Source organism: Saccopteryx leptura, chromosome 1, assembly GCF_036850995.1.
Source record: "Saccopteryx leptura isolate mSacLep1 chromosome 1, mSacLep1_pri_phased_curated, whole genome shotgun sequence".
NCBI classification, from domain to species: domain Eukaryota; kingdom Metazoa; phylum Chordata; class Mammalia; order Chiroptera; family Emballonuridae; genus Saccopteryx; species Saccopteryx leptura.
The window spans coordinates 273,690,971-273,708,593 of NC_089503.1; the positions used below are offsets into that span (position 1 = coordinate 273,690,971).

The following is a 17,623-nucleotide window of genomic DNA, read 5'->3' on the forward strand; positions in this document are numbered from 1 at the left end:
TAATGCTGTAAACTTCCCTCTTTGGACGGCTTTTGCTGTGTCTCATAAATTTTGACTTGTTGTATGTTTATTTTCATTTGTTTCGAGGAAGTTTTTTATTTCTTCCTTGATCTCATTGTTTATTTCATTATTTAATAGCATGCTATTTAGTCTCCAAGTGTTTGAATGTTTTTGGGTTTTCCTATTATAGTTGATTTCTAGTTTTATGCTGTTGTGATCAGAGAAGGTGCTTGATATGATTTCTTAAATTTATTAAGACTTGTTTTGTGTCCTAACATGTGGTCTATCCTATAGAATGTACCGTGAGCACTTTAAAAGAATGTATAATCTATTGCTTTGATGTGAAAAGTTCTGAAGATATCTATTAAATCTAGTTGATCTAGTATGTCATTTAAGGCTGCTATTTCTTTGTTAACTTTCTGTCTGGAGGTTCTATCTATTGATGTTAATGGGGTATTAAAATCCCCTATTATTATAGTTTTGCTGTTGATCTCACCCTTTTTATCCATCAAAATCGGTTTTTTATATAGATATTTAGATGCTCCTATATTAGGCACATATATATTAATAATAGTTATATCTTCCTGTTGTGATGCTCCTTTTATCATTATGTAGTGGTCTTCTTTATCTCTTACTATAGACTTTTTAAAAAGTTTATTGTGTCAGATATTAGTATTGCTACCCCTGCTTTTTATTTTCCTTTCAGTTTGCATGAAATATTTTTTTCCATCCCTTTACTCTTAATCTATGTGTATCATTTGTTCTGATGTGGTTCTTTTGTAGACAGCATATATACGGGTCCTGTGTTCTTATTCATGCAGCTACCCTATGTCTTTTGATTGGAGCATTTAATCCATTTACATTTAAGTTTATTATTGATATGTAGTTGTTTATTGCCATTATATTCTTTAAATCTATAATCCTTTGTTTCTTGATTTATTTTTTTCTTTGCTCTTCTTACAAGAAGCCCTTAACATTTCCTACTGGTTTGGTTGTAATGAATTCCTTGAGTTTTGTGTTTTGTTTTTTTGTCTGAGAAGCTTTTTATTTTTCCTTCAATTTTAAATGATAATCTTGATGGATAAAGAACTCTTGGTTGTAGGCTTTTTTTCTGCATTCCTTTGAATATTTCTTGCCATTCCCTTCTTGCATCAAGTGTTTCTGTTGAAACACTTCAGATGTCATTCTTATGGGGGCTCCTCAATAGGTAATTGACTTCTATTCTCTTGCTGTTTTTAGTATTTTTTTCTTTATCTCTTAACTTTGGTATTTTAATTATGTGTCTTGATGTTGGCCTCATTGGGATTCTCTTTACTGGGACTTTCTGTGCTTCTTGAACTTGTGTGACTTTTTCCTTCATAAATTTAGGAAAGTTTTCAGCTATGATTTCTTCAAACAAGTTCTCTATCCCTGGTTCTTTCTCTTCTTCTTTAGGAACCTCTATGATGAGGATGTTATTTCTCTTCATGTTGTCACAGAGTTCTCTTATAGTTTCCTCAGACTTTTTGAGCTATTTTCTTTTTGCTGCTCTGTTTCTGTGTTTTTATTTATCTTGTCCTCTAATTTGCTGATTCAATCCTCTGCTTCATGTAGCCTGCTGTTGATTACTTCTAGTGTAGTCTTCATTTCTGATATTGTAATTATCATGTCTGATTCTTTTTTATGATCTCAGTGTCCTTTTTGATGCTTGCAATTTCTTTATTTAGATGCTCATTAAGTTCATCCATTGTAGCTCTGAAATCCTTAGGCATCCTAACAATCATTATTTTAAACACTGCATCTGGTAATTTTGCTACTTCCATCTCAGTCAGTTTTTTTTCTGGGGATTTCTCTTTTTGATTCATATGAATTACATTTCTATGTTTACCCATTTTTTCTGTGTGTTGTTTGCAAGCTTGTCGGTGTTATGGGTCTGAGGTTGGTATATGGAATGTGGCTCCTTCTCCAGGTCTTTATCGCTCAATCTCTGCTGGTTGCTCAGATTTTAATTCTCCTTAACTAGTAGAGCCAGTTAAAAGTCTTAATTTTCCTGCTGTTTGTTTGCTGAGACCAGAAGGGAGCTTCTGTGTTTAGGATGCGGCAAGTTGGCGTATCTTGTTCTTTGGCTCCAGTTAAAACTCTATCCAGGAATGTGGTGGGCATGACCTCTGAGAACTAGATGGTGTGTTATGCCCAATTAGTTGCTCTTTAGGGGTGGGGCGCGTTCTCCATATCAGAAGCGGAAGGTGTAGCTCAGGTCTCCCTGGAAACCTGAGTCACTGCCTGTCCCTTTTATTTTCTCCTTTCCAAACGGCCTTTTGCAGTGTTTGGAACTGGAGAGCTTTTTGGAGGTGGGTCAACTGGCTCTACGCTAGGTTTGTGCTGGATGGAGGGAGCAATCCTCCTCCCCGCTATGGCTGCCTTGGCACTGGAGAACGACTCAGCTCAGGTATTCTTCTCTCCGTAACCATTTGTTTCCCTGTGCTTCGATCTCCCCACTCTTCTCATTCAAGACCAGTCCTCTCAGCCCTGTTTTCCCCTGGAGCCCCAGGCAAGAGGCTGTGAGTGATATTTTCTGCACTGGTCTTTTAAGGCTGTAACTTCTACGCCAGCCATTTCCCAGAGTCAGAAATCCCACTCTTCTATCCACTTAATGCTGTCAGGCTGTCTCCTCCAGTCTCTTGGTTTCTATGCTGAGGCTCCATTCCTGGGACTGAAGTCCCCGCCTCTCAGGCTCTCTCTCCCTGCAATGAGAAACTTTCTGGACCTTTAGGCTTCCCTTGCTCTTGGGAGCGGGGGAGCCCGCACCTCATTCCCACATGTCCTACCAGGCTCGATGTGGTTTCTTCTGTGCTCCTTGGTTTTTGAGTATTGTTCTTTTAGTCCAAGGTTGGTTTTTCATGATGATTTTTCTTAAATTAATTTGTAATCCAGTTTGGTCCTGTGAGGTGGCAGTTTGTTTGTCTGCCTACTCTGCTGCCATCTTTGAATCCTCAGATATAATTTTGATTGATTAAAAATTGTGTTGGCTGTTGTCATTTTTTAATTTGATCATCTAAGGGAAAAGAGGTCAGTGCCCCCGATTAAATAGTCAGGTATTGCATATTTTAAAAATTCTTGTGGCAACTGGTTGAAAATCACTGCTCCAAATGAAAAATAGTGACCCAATGCAAGAATTATTTTACCCAACAAAATACAATGAAATGAATTTCCTAAATAGCCAGAATGTTCAAATATATGTGAAATGGCAACTGAAAAGAATTTGTTATGAAAAATATGTTAAGTTGACACATAATGTATTGGTCCTTATCGAGGTTTTATTTGAAGTGATTATAGGGTTTGAATCATCTGTACTTGACAAGATACAGGAATGAAATGATTACATGAAAGGTGGTCAGCCTTGTAAGCAGTGTCAGAAATGCAAAATAAAATAATTTTTGGTATCATTAAATTGGCAAAAGTAATAATAATTTACAGATAGAGAAGTTAATTTCAGCAGGAAACAGCACACTCCAAGAGACATGGATAGCATTATAGGGACAAAGAAAGGTCCAGGGAACAGCCAGGAGCTGGGAAGAATGGAAAGCTTTTCCCACTCCAGGCCTGAAAGGACATGGGTGGCACCATTGTTACTACAGCCCAGGGAGAGCTTGAAGGCACTGCTAATGGGCTCTAATAGGGACTGTGCCCATAGACACAGACATTGCAAAAGCCTCGGCAAGGACAGGGAGGTGAGGATGGAGGCAGAGGTGGATTAGTTATCTGACTTCCTTCTCTTCAATTCTGATCGCCAACCAGAGCCTGACAGGAAGAGCTAGTTGATAGTAATGAAGAAACATCCTATCTGTTTGCACGTAGGTTGTTGTTAGCAAGTAAATTTATTATTGTAGAGGATCAGCCCAGAAAATAGTAGAAAACTCTCCACATACCTTCATCTGTTGATTCCTTTTCTTGGTGAAATATACCCCCCAAAATCTGAAACTGAATGTAAACATTATTTTGCACAGTTCTTTTACAGAGACAAAGAGAGAGTCAGAGAGAGGGACAGATAGGGACAGACAGACAGGAACAGAGAGAGATGAGAAGCATCAATCATCAATTTTTCGTTGTGGCACTTTAGTTGTTCATTGACTGCTTTCTCATATGTGTCTTGACCGGGGCTTTCAGCAGACTGAGTAACCCCTTGCTCAAGTCAGTGACCTTGGGTCCAAGCTGGTGAGCTTTGCTCAAACCAGATGAGCCTGCGCTTAAGCCGGCGACCCCAGGGTCTCAAACCTTGGTCCTCCGCATCCCAGTTTGACACTCCATCCACTGCGCCACTGCCTGGTCAGGCTGCACAGTTCTTTATAATAGGAAAAAAATCACATGAAAGACCAATAGGAAGGAATAACTAATAAAAAAAATGATTTGTACTATAATCCAAAAATGGATTAAACATGACTGTGTATTAAAATGATGGGTAAATATAGCTTTTCAAAATAAATATTTAGAAAGTGACACTGCATGGGTATATTTTATAGGAAATAACTACGTGAATAATATATACAATGACGTTGAAACTTTAAAAATATGTATATGTAACACAAAAACGTTCTTAATGTGATATGATTATATTTGAACTATTTCCACTTTTTATTGAAAAAAGTCAATAAAAATAAATATTCAGAGAAATATTGTTATTATTACATTCTTTTTTTACTGAAAAGTTTTAAATTTAAAAAGTGTCTTTCTATGTGCCTTGCCTATCATATGATAGTATAAGATAGAAGGCTCTAGCAATAAAAATGTTATTTATATGTGCACAAAAATATCTTGAAAATTTATTTGAATTTTTTTATCCAAATGAATTGAGAAGTTGGTTCCACATAATTTTGTAAACCCAGACTTAACAAAAAAAATTTTTTTTTACATTTTGCTTAATTTATATTGCTAATGATAATATATTCAAATTAAATGTACTTTGAAAATAATTACACTTTATATTGTAATAGATATATTCAAGTTATGTGTGCTTTCAAAGTAATTAACATAAATTACAAAAATATCTTGATTATAGTTATGTAATTAGTGATTGCACTGAAACGAAGATAAAAATAAATTTGATATAATAAATATGCAATAATGTACAAATTATGTGTCTTATTTTATTACCCCAAATTTGGCCAGCTCATCAACAGAATATCCATGTCTGCACAATAATAATTACATTCATTTGACATTTAGCTACTTTTTTTAAGAAAAAGAAATTTTAAACCTAGACTTTTCATTACCCAGGAATTTGAGGGAAGCCTTTATCTAAGAATAAATTTTTTATTAATCTACTGAGTATAGCAAATCCTGTTGGTTCTTCAGCGTGTGTGCATTTGCGGGTGACGCAGTGAGATACTGTAGTAGCGCTGGAGAGCCCCAACAGTTGTATGAAGTGTCTTTGGCTGAGGGACACGGTTATGTGGGTTGACTATGGCAGAATTGGTCTTCTACCTCTTCCACTTAAATATGATTTTATCATACAGATCAGAAATTTTCACTCTAACAGCCAGTGCTGGAAAGATACTAAACGCAATAAATCTTACTTTATATCCATCCTGAGAAGATCAATTTTATATTAGTTGTGGGACACATTAAATTTTAGTCCTTGGTTAGATGTTCCACAAATAAAGCCCAACCCAAAGTTAATGTAAAACAAAATAATAGCCCTTTCTTATTCTTCCATTAAAAATAATAATTTTACTCATTCGTTTCACAACATTTCTCAAACATGTTGTATATGCCACACAATATGTTATATGCTGGAACAATAGTGGAAAGATTATATAATTTGACATAATTTATTTTCTTTAATTGTACTGTTTCATACAATAACTCGATGAGATTACTTCTAATACAGCCTTGTTGGGTAGATATTATTTAATAGATGAGGAAATCTTGAATTGCCCTGAAGGGAAATAATTTAGAAGCAAATCAAATCCTTTGTTCTTTTTTCTACCTCCATTCAGCAAATTCTGTTATTTTCCAAACCAGAATACTGGGAGACATGGTTTGAGAAGGGACTATTTCTATTTTCTGAATTTGTCTAAACGGTTTTAAAGCAATATTGCATTAAAGTACAATTACTTATTCTTTTGATCAATCACCTTATTGAAGCATCTGGGACATGTGGCCACCATAATACCCACCATCATTTTGTGAATACTTTAACTTTCTTATTCTCTCCCAGTTTTTCTCACACTGTATGCTCTTCCCTCCCACATTTTTCTTTTTTTTAATCTCCATATTCTTGTCTTTTCATCACCTATCTTTTTTTTCATCATTTGTTTTTAATCATGTATCTTCACTTTTACAATTTGTCTACCCTGACATACTTGGAAATTTACATTTTGTTTAGCAAAATTACCAATTTTTACTTCATTTATGGAAAGATCAGAGTCTTTCTGTGCTCTTTTCTGGTTTATCCTCAGTTAAGGTATTGTCTATTCTTACTTTGCCTACCCTGAGAAGCAAGCCCACAAACATATACTTCCGTTCTTCCCAAATGTGCTTGAAAAAGTCAGAATTATTGGAAATGATTTTATATTCTTTTAGTTTTCTGTTTTCCTCTCTAGATACATTCTGGTTCGGATCCTCCAATTTGAGCTTGGTATTTTAAGTGAAAATGTGTACAGCTATGAACCACCGTTAATCACATTCACCACTGTTTTATACTTATGACAGTTTCCTCTTTGACTTCCTTACATTGAGTGGAAAGGTATTTTTCAGCAAAGCCAAGCTTGGAGACAGAGGGAGAAGGTTGTGTCCAAGGGTAGAGAGACACAGGTCAAGAAGAAGGGGCTGAGGGTCTGCGGACAAATTCTGGTCCAAAGATGAAATGATAACCAAACTTAAAAGAGAAGCTACTGCAGATTTTAGGCAGAAGTGTTTCTATTGAAAGAAACTTTCAAAAGCAGAAGAAATGCTATAAACAACACTTCAGACAATTTTTAAAAGGTTCCAGGATTGAATTATAATTCAAACATGTGATGGAATGTATTGAGTTGTTTTATTTTTACCCCCAGGTTTGCAACACAAGCACAGACAGGAAGCATGCAGACACCTTCCTGGAGAAGTGTGTCACTGAGTCTGTGATGAACATTGTGAGTGGCTTCTTTAACTCTCCTTTCTCAGACAACAGCACCAGTCTGCAGGTAACTTAAACATACACATGCAAAAGCAGTCTTTCACACAGAATTTATTTACTTTATTTGAGTCGGGAAAACTTTAATCTGATAAGGAAGTCATTTCCTACACTTCTGAAGATGACTCTTTTCTCAGTTAATTACTGCTATTTTCCTTTCTGAGTTTACCAAACTTTATTTTAAATAAAGAGGCCCCATCTTTATGTTAAATTATTCTTGCTTTCCCTCTAAGCATAATAGGAACTTTTGTATTGTATAATGACTGTTGTAAAGTCAGTATCTTCAAAATTTTGATACTGATTGTATAGTAGGATTATTGGTCATTTTCATTTGTATGGTTTCCAAATATGTTACAATGATTGTGTATTGCTCTTATAACAATACCAGTTCAATTGTACTTTCTCTAGGAAAAACTTTCAAACTGCTGAATAGAACCATATGAAATTGTTTTTGTATATCAAAACTGTTCTCTCCTCTACTTATCTATCATGTGAAACCAGAACATACAATTAATTAAGAAAATAAATCCAGAATACCTTCTCTCTATTTATACTAGTAAACAAGAGATTATAAAAAATATACTTCATGTCATTGACTGCAAGAAATGCCATATTTTTTTGCTATTTAAGAATATAGTTAAAAAGAAAAGAATTGATTTTTTATAATGTTTGGCATGTGCCTGACATGAAGTGGGTACGTAAAAATATTTTTTTAATGAGTATGCATTAAATAGCACTGACACTTAAAAGACGTCAGTGAGTTTTATTTTGATGAGCCTTTTTGATAGTACACAGATACTGTATCAGGTGAATCAGTGGTTCAGAGGCCTGTTTGCCTGCCTTCTCTCTGTTTTCAGACACATCAGCCCGTTTTCATTCAGCTGCTGCAGTCTGCCTTCAGAATTTACAACTGCACCTGGCCAAGCCCCGCGCAGAAAGCCTCGGTGGAGTCCTGTATCAGAACTTTGGCTGAAGTGGGTAAGTCACAGTGTCAGATCTTACTTATTTTACATTTTGTTAAATCAGCTTTTGGCTAAAAGGCGATGTTAACAGCCTTTCAGTGTACAACTTAATAAGAAAAAGCAGTTATAGTTTCTGTAAAGCTGAGTGGCAGTGATCAGCAAATGATTCTGAATATGGCATACATTTTGAGGAGGAGAATATAATTATTTTATTTATTTTTAAAAATATTTTAAAATTTATTTGTTTTATTGTTTGTTTTCTTTCTAAACAAAAATTTAATATTGTATATGGCACTTTAAGCCAGCTCAGTGAGATTTTATAGGAATGGGTTTAGTTTAATTATCTCAGATTTCATTCTGGAATCGTCTTGTCTATTAAATAGCCTGACTTATTAATAGCTTAATATGGTCATAGGACTTTTTGAGGGTTTTTTAGTTTTATGATTTTTTTTGAAATTCATCAGTTTTTATTGAGGGTCTATTATATGTTGAAGACTTCAGAAATTACAAATGGCAAGGGTTAGTAAATTCTAGAAAGAATTTTGCATAGATTTCTCTGTTTTTACTTTTTATTTTCTTTTTTTGAGATTAATTAGGGCCACTCTACCCATGGAGAAGGGGAGGTGGCAAAAGAAGTACAGGCTTGGCTGGATTTAAAACTTAGAGGAGCGTGACCATTCTCTCATCTAAGGGTGGTTTCGTGACACTGGGAAGAGCAGCTTGTAGTGAGTGTCAGTACTGTGAGCATTTGTTGAGCACTTACAATGTGCAGTGCTGAGCAATGGACAGTCATTATCTCATTTAATCCTTAGGTAGCTTTATTGATTCCCTTTCACAGTTGCAGAAATGGAATTATCTAGATTAGCTAAGGTGACTAGGGTTATAGTATGTCAACAGATGATAAATGAATAAATGATTTAACTAATTAATGACCATTAAAAATGTTTTAGTCTCTTCCCCCTACCTAAATGACTTGATATTGACAAAATTTAATGACTGCTTAATTTTAATTAGGATAAACTAAAAAGCAGTTATAATCCAAGGATCAATGGATAATTATTAAAACTTAAGAGACTAATAAAGTTAGTCTAGGTGATTAAGTATAAATAAGTATGACATTTAATAGTTTTCTTTTGTATACTGAAAAGAAACAGTACACTGTGAAAAAGATATTATTAACAATAACAATAAAAGTATTAAATACTTCAGGAAAACAACATGAAACATGAGAACATAAACTGCTCACAAAAACTAGGGGATCAGGGAACAGGCAGATACTCCAGGACTTTCAGCCTTTTGTATAGTGCATTTTCACCGATGAAATAAAAGTTGGTTTTGCATCTCATTTGCATAATTGAACAACTTTCTTTGACTTGTCATTTACTTTTCTGAATTTCTTGTTTAATAAAAAAAATCAAATACTTTTTTTAATCGTTTCTTATTCATTTTGAAATCTCCCCTAATTTTTGTGAACAGTCTATATTATAATACTGTTTTGAGGAATACAGAAGATTTTAATAAATGGAGAAATATACTGTTCCTGGATTAAAGAATTTAGTTTGTAAGGATGCTAGACATTGCTGGAGGCCCAAATGACAACACTGAAGCTGTCCTACTTTGGAGACATTGTGAGAAGGCAGGGAAGTTTCTTTGGAAAAGACAATAATGCTGGCTGGAGAAAATGGAAGGCCACAGGGGAAAAGGAAGACCAAATAGGAGACAGATTGACTCCATGAAAGAAGCCATGAGTCTACAGAGTCTACATGAGGCACGAGTCTACAGAGCTAAGAGGCCTGTTTTAGACATTGGACAGGACAGTGTGGATATCACCAATATGTAGGGTTGTCACCGGAGCCAACTCGATGGCCCGTCACACACAAGCATGCTGGTTCTCCTTAACCCTTTGAGTAGTACGAATGTTCATGTATGCCCTCGTGCCTCCCGACCATCCAGAGTACGATTGTACAAAAATTTTTATTTTAAAAATGTGTAAAGCAACACTAAAAAAAGGCAAATGTATGTTCTTCTTGTTTCCATAAATTGGTTATCAAACAAACATGATTTTAAGTTAACACTGTAACTGGAACTAATTTCATTTTTTGAAAAAAAAACCCAAACAAACAAACTCCCAGGGGTCAGCGAGCATGAAAAAAACTCATACTCAAAGGGTTAAATAAATTAATATCTTACAAAGCTGGGGCCCCGCCTTCACACACACTTTGCTGTTCTCTAAGCCCACTTGGGTAAGCCATAGGGTCCCGGCCACTCCACACAAGGATGTGCCCTCTGGCAGTTTGGTCTCTGACACCCTCCCAGGGAAGCTCCTGCATTTTAAGTCAGGCTGTTCACTCCACCTAGCTTGGCCTCTGACTCTCTGTGCTGGTCACTCGGTCACATGAATATCCTCATCACCTTTGGCGCCTCTGACAAGGTGTCCTCAGTGTGAATGAATGCCCAGGCACGCCACTCCTTCTTGGGCTTCAGCACTGGGACAACCTCAGCTCCTGGTGTGCTCCTTGCCCAGCGCTGACACATTGCTCTGCTCCTCCTTAAGGGCTCAGGACAGAGTGCTTCAAAACAGGAAGGGAAGATACCAAGGAAGAGGCCATAATATGTGTCAAAAATAGAGAAAGACATAAAGGAGAACATAGGCTTTGTTTAAAAAAGATACATATAGCAAAATGTCCAGAAGGCTATAAATAAAATTCTAACATTGGTGATTTCTGAGGGGTGAATTATAGATGAATCTGGTCCTATTATTCATGTTTTTACATAACTTCTGACTTTCAATAGTCTACTTTTCAAGTTATAATAAAACACTGCTAAAAGCATTTTTATTTGGATCACATCAACTGGGAAATAGATTAACTGTTAAAAGACAAAATCCAAAGGAAAAGCAAAGAGACATGATGATGTTATTTTTTTTTCATAGGAATACATTGTCTCGGCTGCCAAGTATATTTCTGTATTTTACATTTTAAGGAAGTCTCCCCTCTCCCTCCTCTTCCTTTCTCTCTCTACTCCTCTTCCTTCTTTTCCTTGCCTTCTTCTGCCCTCAGTATTTAACACATGCAAGGGGAAAACAACAGTTGTCCCCACAGAGGGCATAGACAGCATGCTGTTCATAGCATTTAGAAACCATGGACACAAAGAACTTGGAGGCACAAGTGAGAGTCCATGTGTCTTTTCCATCTGAGTTCCGACGTCAGTGGCATTCCTTGTGTAGTCAAATCCCTTCTTGCATAGTGGGTGGCAGGATTTTGGGGATTTAAAACAGTCACTGAAACTATATTAGTCTAAATATATCTTTTATTTCTAAGCTGTAAGATTTCATCTTCTACCATTTTCCCTATTGGCCAAACATCTTCTGATTTAATAGGAAATTTTAGCTACTTTTTGTACACAATGAAGACATATGTGATGGGAAGTATAAAAAATTATTTTTAAAATTTTCTAAATCTAGTGCCTGACCAGGCGGTGGCGCAGTGGATAGAGCATTGGACTGGGATGCCGAGGACCCAGGTTCGAGACTCTGAGGTCGCCAGCTTGAGCGCGGGCTCATCTGGTTTGAGCAAAAGCCCACCAGCTTGGACCCAAGGTCGCTGGCTCGAGCAAGGGGTTACTTGGTCTGCTGAAGGCCTGCGGTCAAGGCACATATGAGAAAGCAATCAGTGAACAACTAAGGTGTCACACAATGCGCAACAAAAAACTAATGATTGATGCTTCTCATCTCTCTGTTCCTGTCTGTCCGTATCTATCCCTCTCTCTGCCTCTCTCTCTGTCTCTGTAAAAAAAAAAAAAAAAAAAAAATATTTTTCTAAATCTATAATCAAGATAGGTTTAGATGAGTGATGTTTTGGTATAAAATCTCAGTTTTATCTTTGTGAGAATGCATGTTTTCTTCCTCTTCTGTGTTTATACTTTCCGTTGGAATACTTACAAAGCTTTGGAAGTTCTGTTGCTCTCATTCCTCTGCGTTAGTACCTCTTCTTCCTCCCCCTTCATGAAGGTACTGTGTAATTAATAAAGCCCCTTTCTTTTCTTCTTGGACCCATGTAGGAATCAATGCTGTTCTCTCCTTCTCTCTTTTCTCACTTAAACAAATCTGATACCAAAGTAATCTTTTTTTATTATAATTATTTTATTGTGTTTACATAGATTCTAGTGTCCCCCCGAATACATCCCCCTTTTCCCGTGTTCCCCAGTATATCCCCCCACCCCCCTCCCTGTAACGCCCTCTGCCCTTCCATCCAGGATTTGCTTTTCTGCTCTCATCCCATCCTATCACCCTATCATCCTCTTTCACTCTGTCCGCTTTCCTTCTGGATCCTTTAATCCCGCCTTTGTCTCTATTCTGCTCCTCAATTCATATTGTTCATCAGATTCCTCATATGAGTGAGGGCGTATGATATATTTCTTTCTCTGCCTGGCTTATTTCACTTAATATAATAGTTTCCAGGTCCACCCATGTTGTTGCAAAAAATAATATTTCCTTCTTTTCATGGCCCCATAGTATTCCATTGTGTATATGTACCAAAGCTTTTTAATCCACTCATCCACTGGTAGGCACTGGACTGTTTCCAGATCTTGGCTATTGTAAACAATGCTGCCATATACATGGAGGTGCGTTTCTCCTTTTAACTCGTTGATGTGGTGTTCTTGGGATATATTCCCAAAAGTGGGATGGCTGGGTCAAAAGGCAGTTCCATTTTAAATTTTTTGAGGAATCTCCATACTGTTTTCCACAGTGGCTGCACCAGCCTGCATTCCCACCAGCAGTACAGGAGGGTTCCCTTTTCCCACATCCTCGACACTTATTATGTGTTGTTTTGTTAATGATGGACATTCTGACAGGTGTGAGGTGATATCTCATTGTGGTTTTAATTTGCATTTCTCTAATGATTAGTGATGTTGAGCATTTTTTTATCTGCCTATTGGCCATCTGTATGTCCTCTTTGGAGAAATGTCTATTCATTTCTTTTGCCCATGTTTTCATTGGACTGTTTACTTTCCTGGTGTTGAGTTTTACAAGTTCTTTATAAATTTTGGTTATTAACTCCTTATCAGACATATTGTCGAATATATTCTCCCATTGTGTGGTGCCTTTTTATTTTGTTCATATTGTCTTTAGCTGTGCAAAAGTTTTTTAGTTTGATGTAGTCCCATTTGTTTATCCTGTCCTTTATTTCACTTACCTGTGGAGATAAATCAGCAAATATATTGCCTTGAGTGATGTCGGAGAGCTTACTGCCTATGTTTTCTTCTAAGATGCTTATGGTTTCTCAACTTACATTTATGTCTTTTATCCATTTTGAGTTTATTGTTGTGAATGGTGTAAGTTGAAGGTCTAGTTTCATTTCTTTGCAGGTAGCTGTCCAATTTTCCCAACACCATTTGTTATAGAGACTATCTTTACTACATTGTATGCTGTTACCACCCTTGTCAAATATCAATAGTTCATAAAATTGCGGGTTTATTTTTGGGGTCTCTGTTCTTTTCCATTGATCTATGTGCCATTTCTTTTTTTTTTTATTTTTTATGTGCCATTTCTTATGCCAGTACCAAGCTGTTTTGAATACGATGGCCTTGTAGTATAACTTGACGTCCAGAAGTGTGATACCTCCCACTATATTCTTCTTTTTCAAGATTGTTGAGGCTATTTGTGTATTTTTTTGGTTCTGTATGAATTTTTAGAATATGTGTTCTATATCTTTGAAGTATGTCCTTGGTATTTTAATAGAAATTGCACTGAATTTATAAATTGCTTTGGGTAATTTGGACATTTTAATGATGTTTGTTTTTTCTAGCTATGAACACCGTACATGCTTTCACTTGTTTGTATCTTCCTTGATTTCTTTTATCAATGTTTTATAATTTTCTGTGTACAAGTCTTTAAACTCCTTGGTTAAATTTACCGCTTGGTATTTTATTTTTTTGGTTGCAATAGTGAAGGGGATAGTTTTTATAATTTTTCTTTTAGACAGATCATTATTGGTATATAAAAATGCTTCTGATTTCTGAGTATTAATTTTATATCCTGACACCTTGCTGAATTCCTTTATCAGGTTCAGTAGTTTTTTTACTGAGACTTTAGGGTTTTCTATATCATATCATCTGCAAATAATGATAGTTTTACTTCTTTTCTAATTTGGATGCTTTTTATTTCTTCTTCTTGTCTGATTGCTGTGGCTAGGACTTCCAGAACTATGTTGAATAAGAGTGGTGAAAGGGAGCACCCCTGCCTTGTTCCTGATCTTAAGGGGATTGCTTTTAATTTTTGCCCATTGAGTATGATGTTGGCTGTGAGTCTGTCATAGATGGCCTTTATCATGTTGAGATATGTTCCCTGTATTCCCACTTTGCTGAGAGTTTTGATCATAAATGGGTGCTGGATTTTATCAAATGCTTTTTCTGCATCTATTGAAATTATCATGTGGTTTTGTCCTTCCTTTTGTTTATGTGATGAATCACATTGATTGATTTGCAAATATTGTACCAGCCTTGCCTCCCCAGAATAAATCCCACTTGTATGATTTTTTTCATGTATTGCTGGATCTGGTTTGCTAATATTTTGTTGAGAATTTTAGCATCTAAATTCATCATAGATATTGGCCTACAGTTTTCTTTCTTTGTGTTGTCTTTGCCTGGCTTTGGAATCAGAATTATGCTCGCCTCAGAAAAGGAGCTTGAAAGTTTTCCCTCCTCTTGAATTTTTTGAAATAGCTTGAGAAGGATAGGAGTTAGTTCTTCTTTGAATGTTTGGTAGAATTTGCCTGTGAGGCCATCTGGCCCCGGGCTTTTGTTTGCTGGGAGTTTTTTGATAACTGTTTTGATCTCATTTGTTGTAATCAGTCTATTTAGGTTTTCTGAGTCTTCCAGATTGATTTTTGAAAGATTTTCAAATTTTCAAGGAATTTGTCCATTTCACCTAGGTTGTCTAATTTTTTGGCATACAGTTCTTCATAGTATTTTCTTACAATCCTTTGTATTTCTGCTGTGTTTGTTGTTACTTCTCCACCCTTATTTCTAATATTATTTATTTGAGTCTTTTCTCTTTTTTTCTTGGTGAGTCTGGCTAAGGGTTCATTGATCTAAGAACCAGATCTTGGTTTCATTGATCCTCTGTATTTTTTTTAGTCTCTATGTCATTTATTTCCACTCCAATCTTTATTATTTCTTTTCTTATACTTCCTCTAGGCTTTACTTGCTGTTCTTTTTCTAGTTCTTTTAGTTGCAGGATTAAATTGTTTATTTGAGGTTTTTCTAGCTTCTTTTTTTTTTTTACAGGGACAGAGAGAAAGTCAGAGAGAGGGATACATAGGGACAGACAGACAGGAATGGAGAGAGATGAGAAGCATCAATCATCAGCTTTTCGTTGCGATACCTTAGTTGTTCATTGATTGCTTTCCCATATGTGCCCTGACCACAGGCCTTCAGCAGACCGAGCAACCCCTTGCTCGAGCCAGCAACCCCAGGTCCAAGCTGGTGAGCTTTTTGCTCAAGCCAGATTAGCCTGTGCTCAAGCCGGTGACCTCGGGGTCTCGAACCTGGGTCCTTCCGCATCCCAGTCCAGTGCTCCATCTACTGCGCCACTGCCTGGTCAGGCTTTTTTCCTAGCTTCTTAAGGTATGCCTGTAATGCTATGAACTTACATCTCAGGACTGATTTTGCTGTGTCCCACAGATTTTGAGTTGTTGTATGCTCTTTTCATTTGTTTCAAGGAAATTTTTTATTTCTTCCTGGATCTCATTGTTGACCCATTCATTGATTAATATCATGCTGTTTAGTTTCTAAATGTTTGAGTGTTTTTCAGATTTCCTATTGTAGTTGATTTTTAGTTTCATGCCATTGTGGTCAGAGAAGATGCTTGATATGGTTTCAATCTTAAATTTGTTGAGAGTCATTTTATGCTCTAATATGTGGTCTATTCTAGAGAATGTACTGTGAACACTTGAGACGAATGTATATTCTGCTGCTTTAGGGTGAAAGGTTCTGAAGATATCTATTAAATCCAGTTGATCTAGTATGTCCGTTAATTCTGCTGTTTCTTTGTTAATTTTCTTTCTTGAGGATCTATCCAGTGAAGTTAGTGGGGTATTGAAATCCCCTATTATAGTATTGCTGTTAATCTTGCCCTTTATGTTCATCAAAGTCTGCTTTATATATTTAGGTGCTCCTATTTTAGGTGCATAAATATTTATAATGGTTCTCTCTCCCTGTTGGATTGCTCCCTTTATCATTATGTAGTGACCTTCTTGATCCCTATGTATTAAAGTCTATTTTTTCAGATATAAGTATTGCTACTCCAGCTTTTTTTTTCTTTTTATTTCCATTTGCATGAAATATATTTTTTCATCCCTTTACTTTCAGTCTATGTGTATATTTTGTTTTGAGGTGTGTCTCTTGTAGACAGCATATGTATGGTTCCTGTTTTCTTATCCATTCAGCTATCCTGTGTTTTTTGATTGGAGCATTTAATCCATTTACATTTAAGGTTATTATTGATATTTAATTGTTTATTGTCATTTTTTTTCTTTAAATCTATATTCATATATATAAATTTTTCTTTTTTTTTTGCCCCCTTGCTTTGTTCTGTCTACAGCAGGCCTGTTAACATTTCTTGCACCATTGGTTTGTCTGGGAAGCTTTTTATTTCTTGACCCCTATATCCACTTGACTCCCATTTAACCACTTATAATTTTCATATGGTTTTCATTTTAATCTAGCTTACATCATCGTAAGTCCTCATCTTATCGCCTCTATTAGATTTTGAGAGACAATAGCTATGAAGTGCCTGGCAAAATGACATTAATGGAAAGCTATTGTCTAGGATGAAGAATGTGAAAAGGAAATTCTGCTTTATGATGGTTAGATTATATATATATTTTTGTTTATTGGTGACTGCTGATTGTGGAGTAACATACAACTAACATGAAAGGCCTTTAGAAGTTAGCATCTATGTTAGTAAAGGGATCTAAACCTACCTTACTTGAGTAGTGATTAAAAACACTTACAATATTTAAACAATATCTGAAGGAAATATAATACTTATCTTCCAACACTTGAAGGTGAGCGTAGACTTCTTTTATAGCTTCCTATAGGGTTTTAACTAATATATGATGACTCTAAGAGACAGCTTTTTGTCCCACTGTAAAGAATAACTATTTTATAGTTAACTCTCTTTTAAATACCTCAGGGGTCATATTTGATTCATTTCTTTGGCTCACTGCCATTAAACACAAAGGCGGGATCTATGGGTTTCACTTCCAAAATACATTTTTTTCTTTGTCTTGTGTGACACCCTTGTCCAAATCCATCATGATCTGACATGAATTACAGAGAGTCTCTTTATTGAACTTCACCTCCACTCCTGTCTTGCTGCAATCCACTTCCTACCTAGCAGTTTAGAGAGGTCTTCAATTGTAAATCAGGTCCTCTGTCTTACCTGCTTAAACTTGCCATTGCCCCTAAGATTCACATTCCTTATCATGAGCTTTATCTGCTTCTCCTG

General features: G+C 36.0%; 1 protein-coding gene across 2 annotated transcripts in view; it reads left to right on the forward strand.

Moving 5' to 3' along the window:
- ITPR2 (inositol 1,4,5-trisphosphate receptor type 2) overlaps positions 1–17,623 on the forward strand; it is a 527,270-nt gene that overhangs the window by 253,216 nt on the left and 256,431 nt on the right. For both annotated transcript variants that reach the window (XM_066354092.1, XM_066354101.1), the window contains 2 exons: positions 7,032–7,160; positions 8,008–8,128. In XM_066354092.1, coding sequence (XP_066210189.1) covers positions 7,032–7,160; positions 8,008–8,128 — 250 coding nt within the window. The remainder of the gene's footprint in view (positions 1–7,031; positions 7,161–8,007; positions 8,129–17,623) is intronic.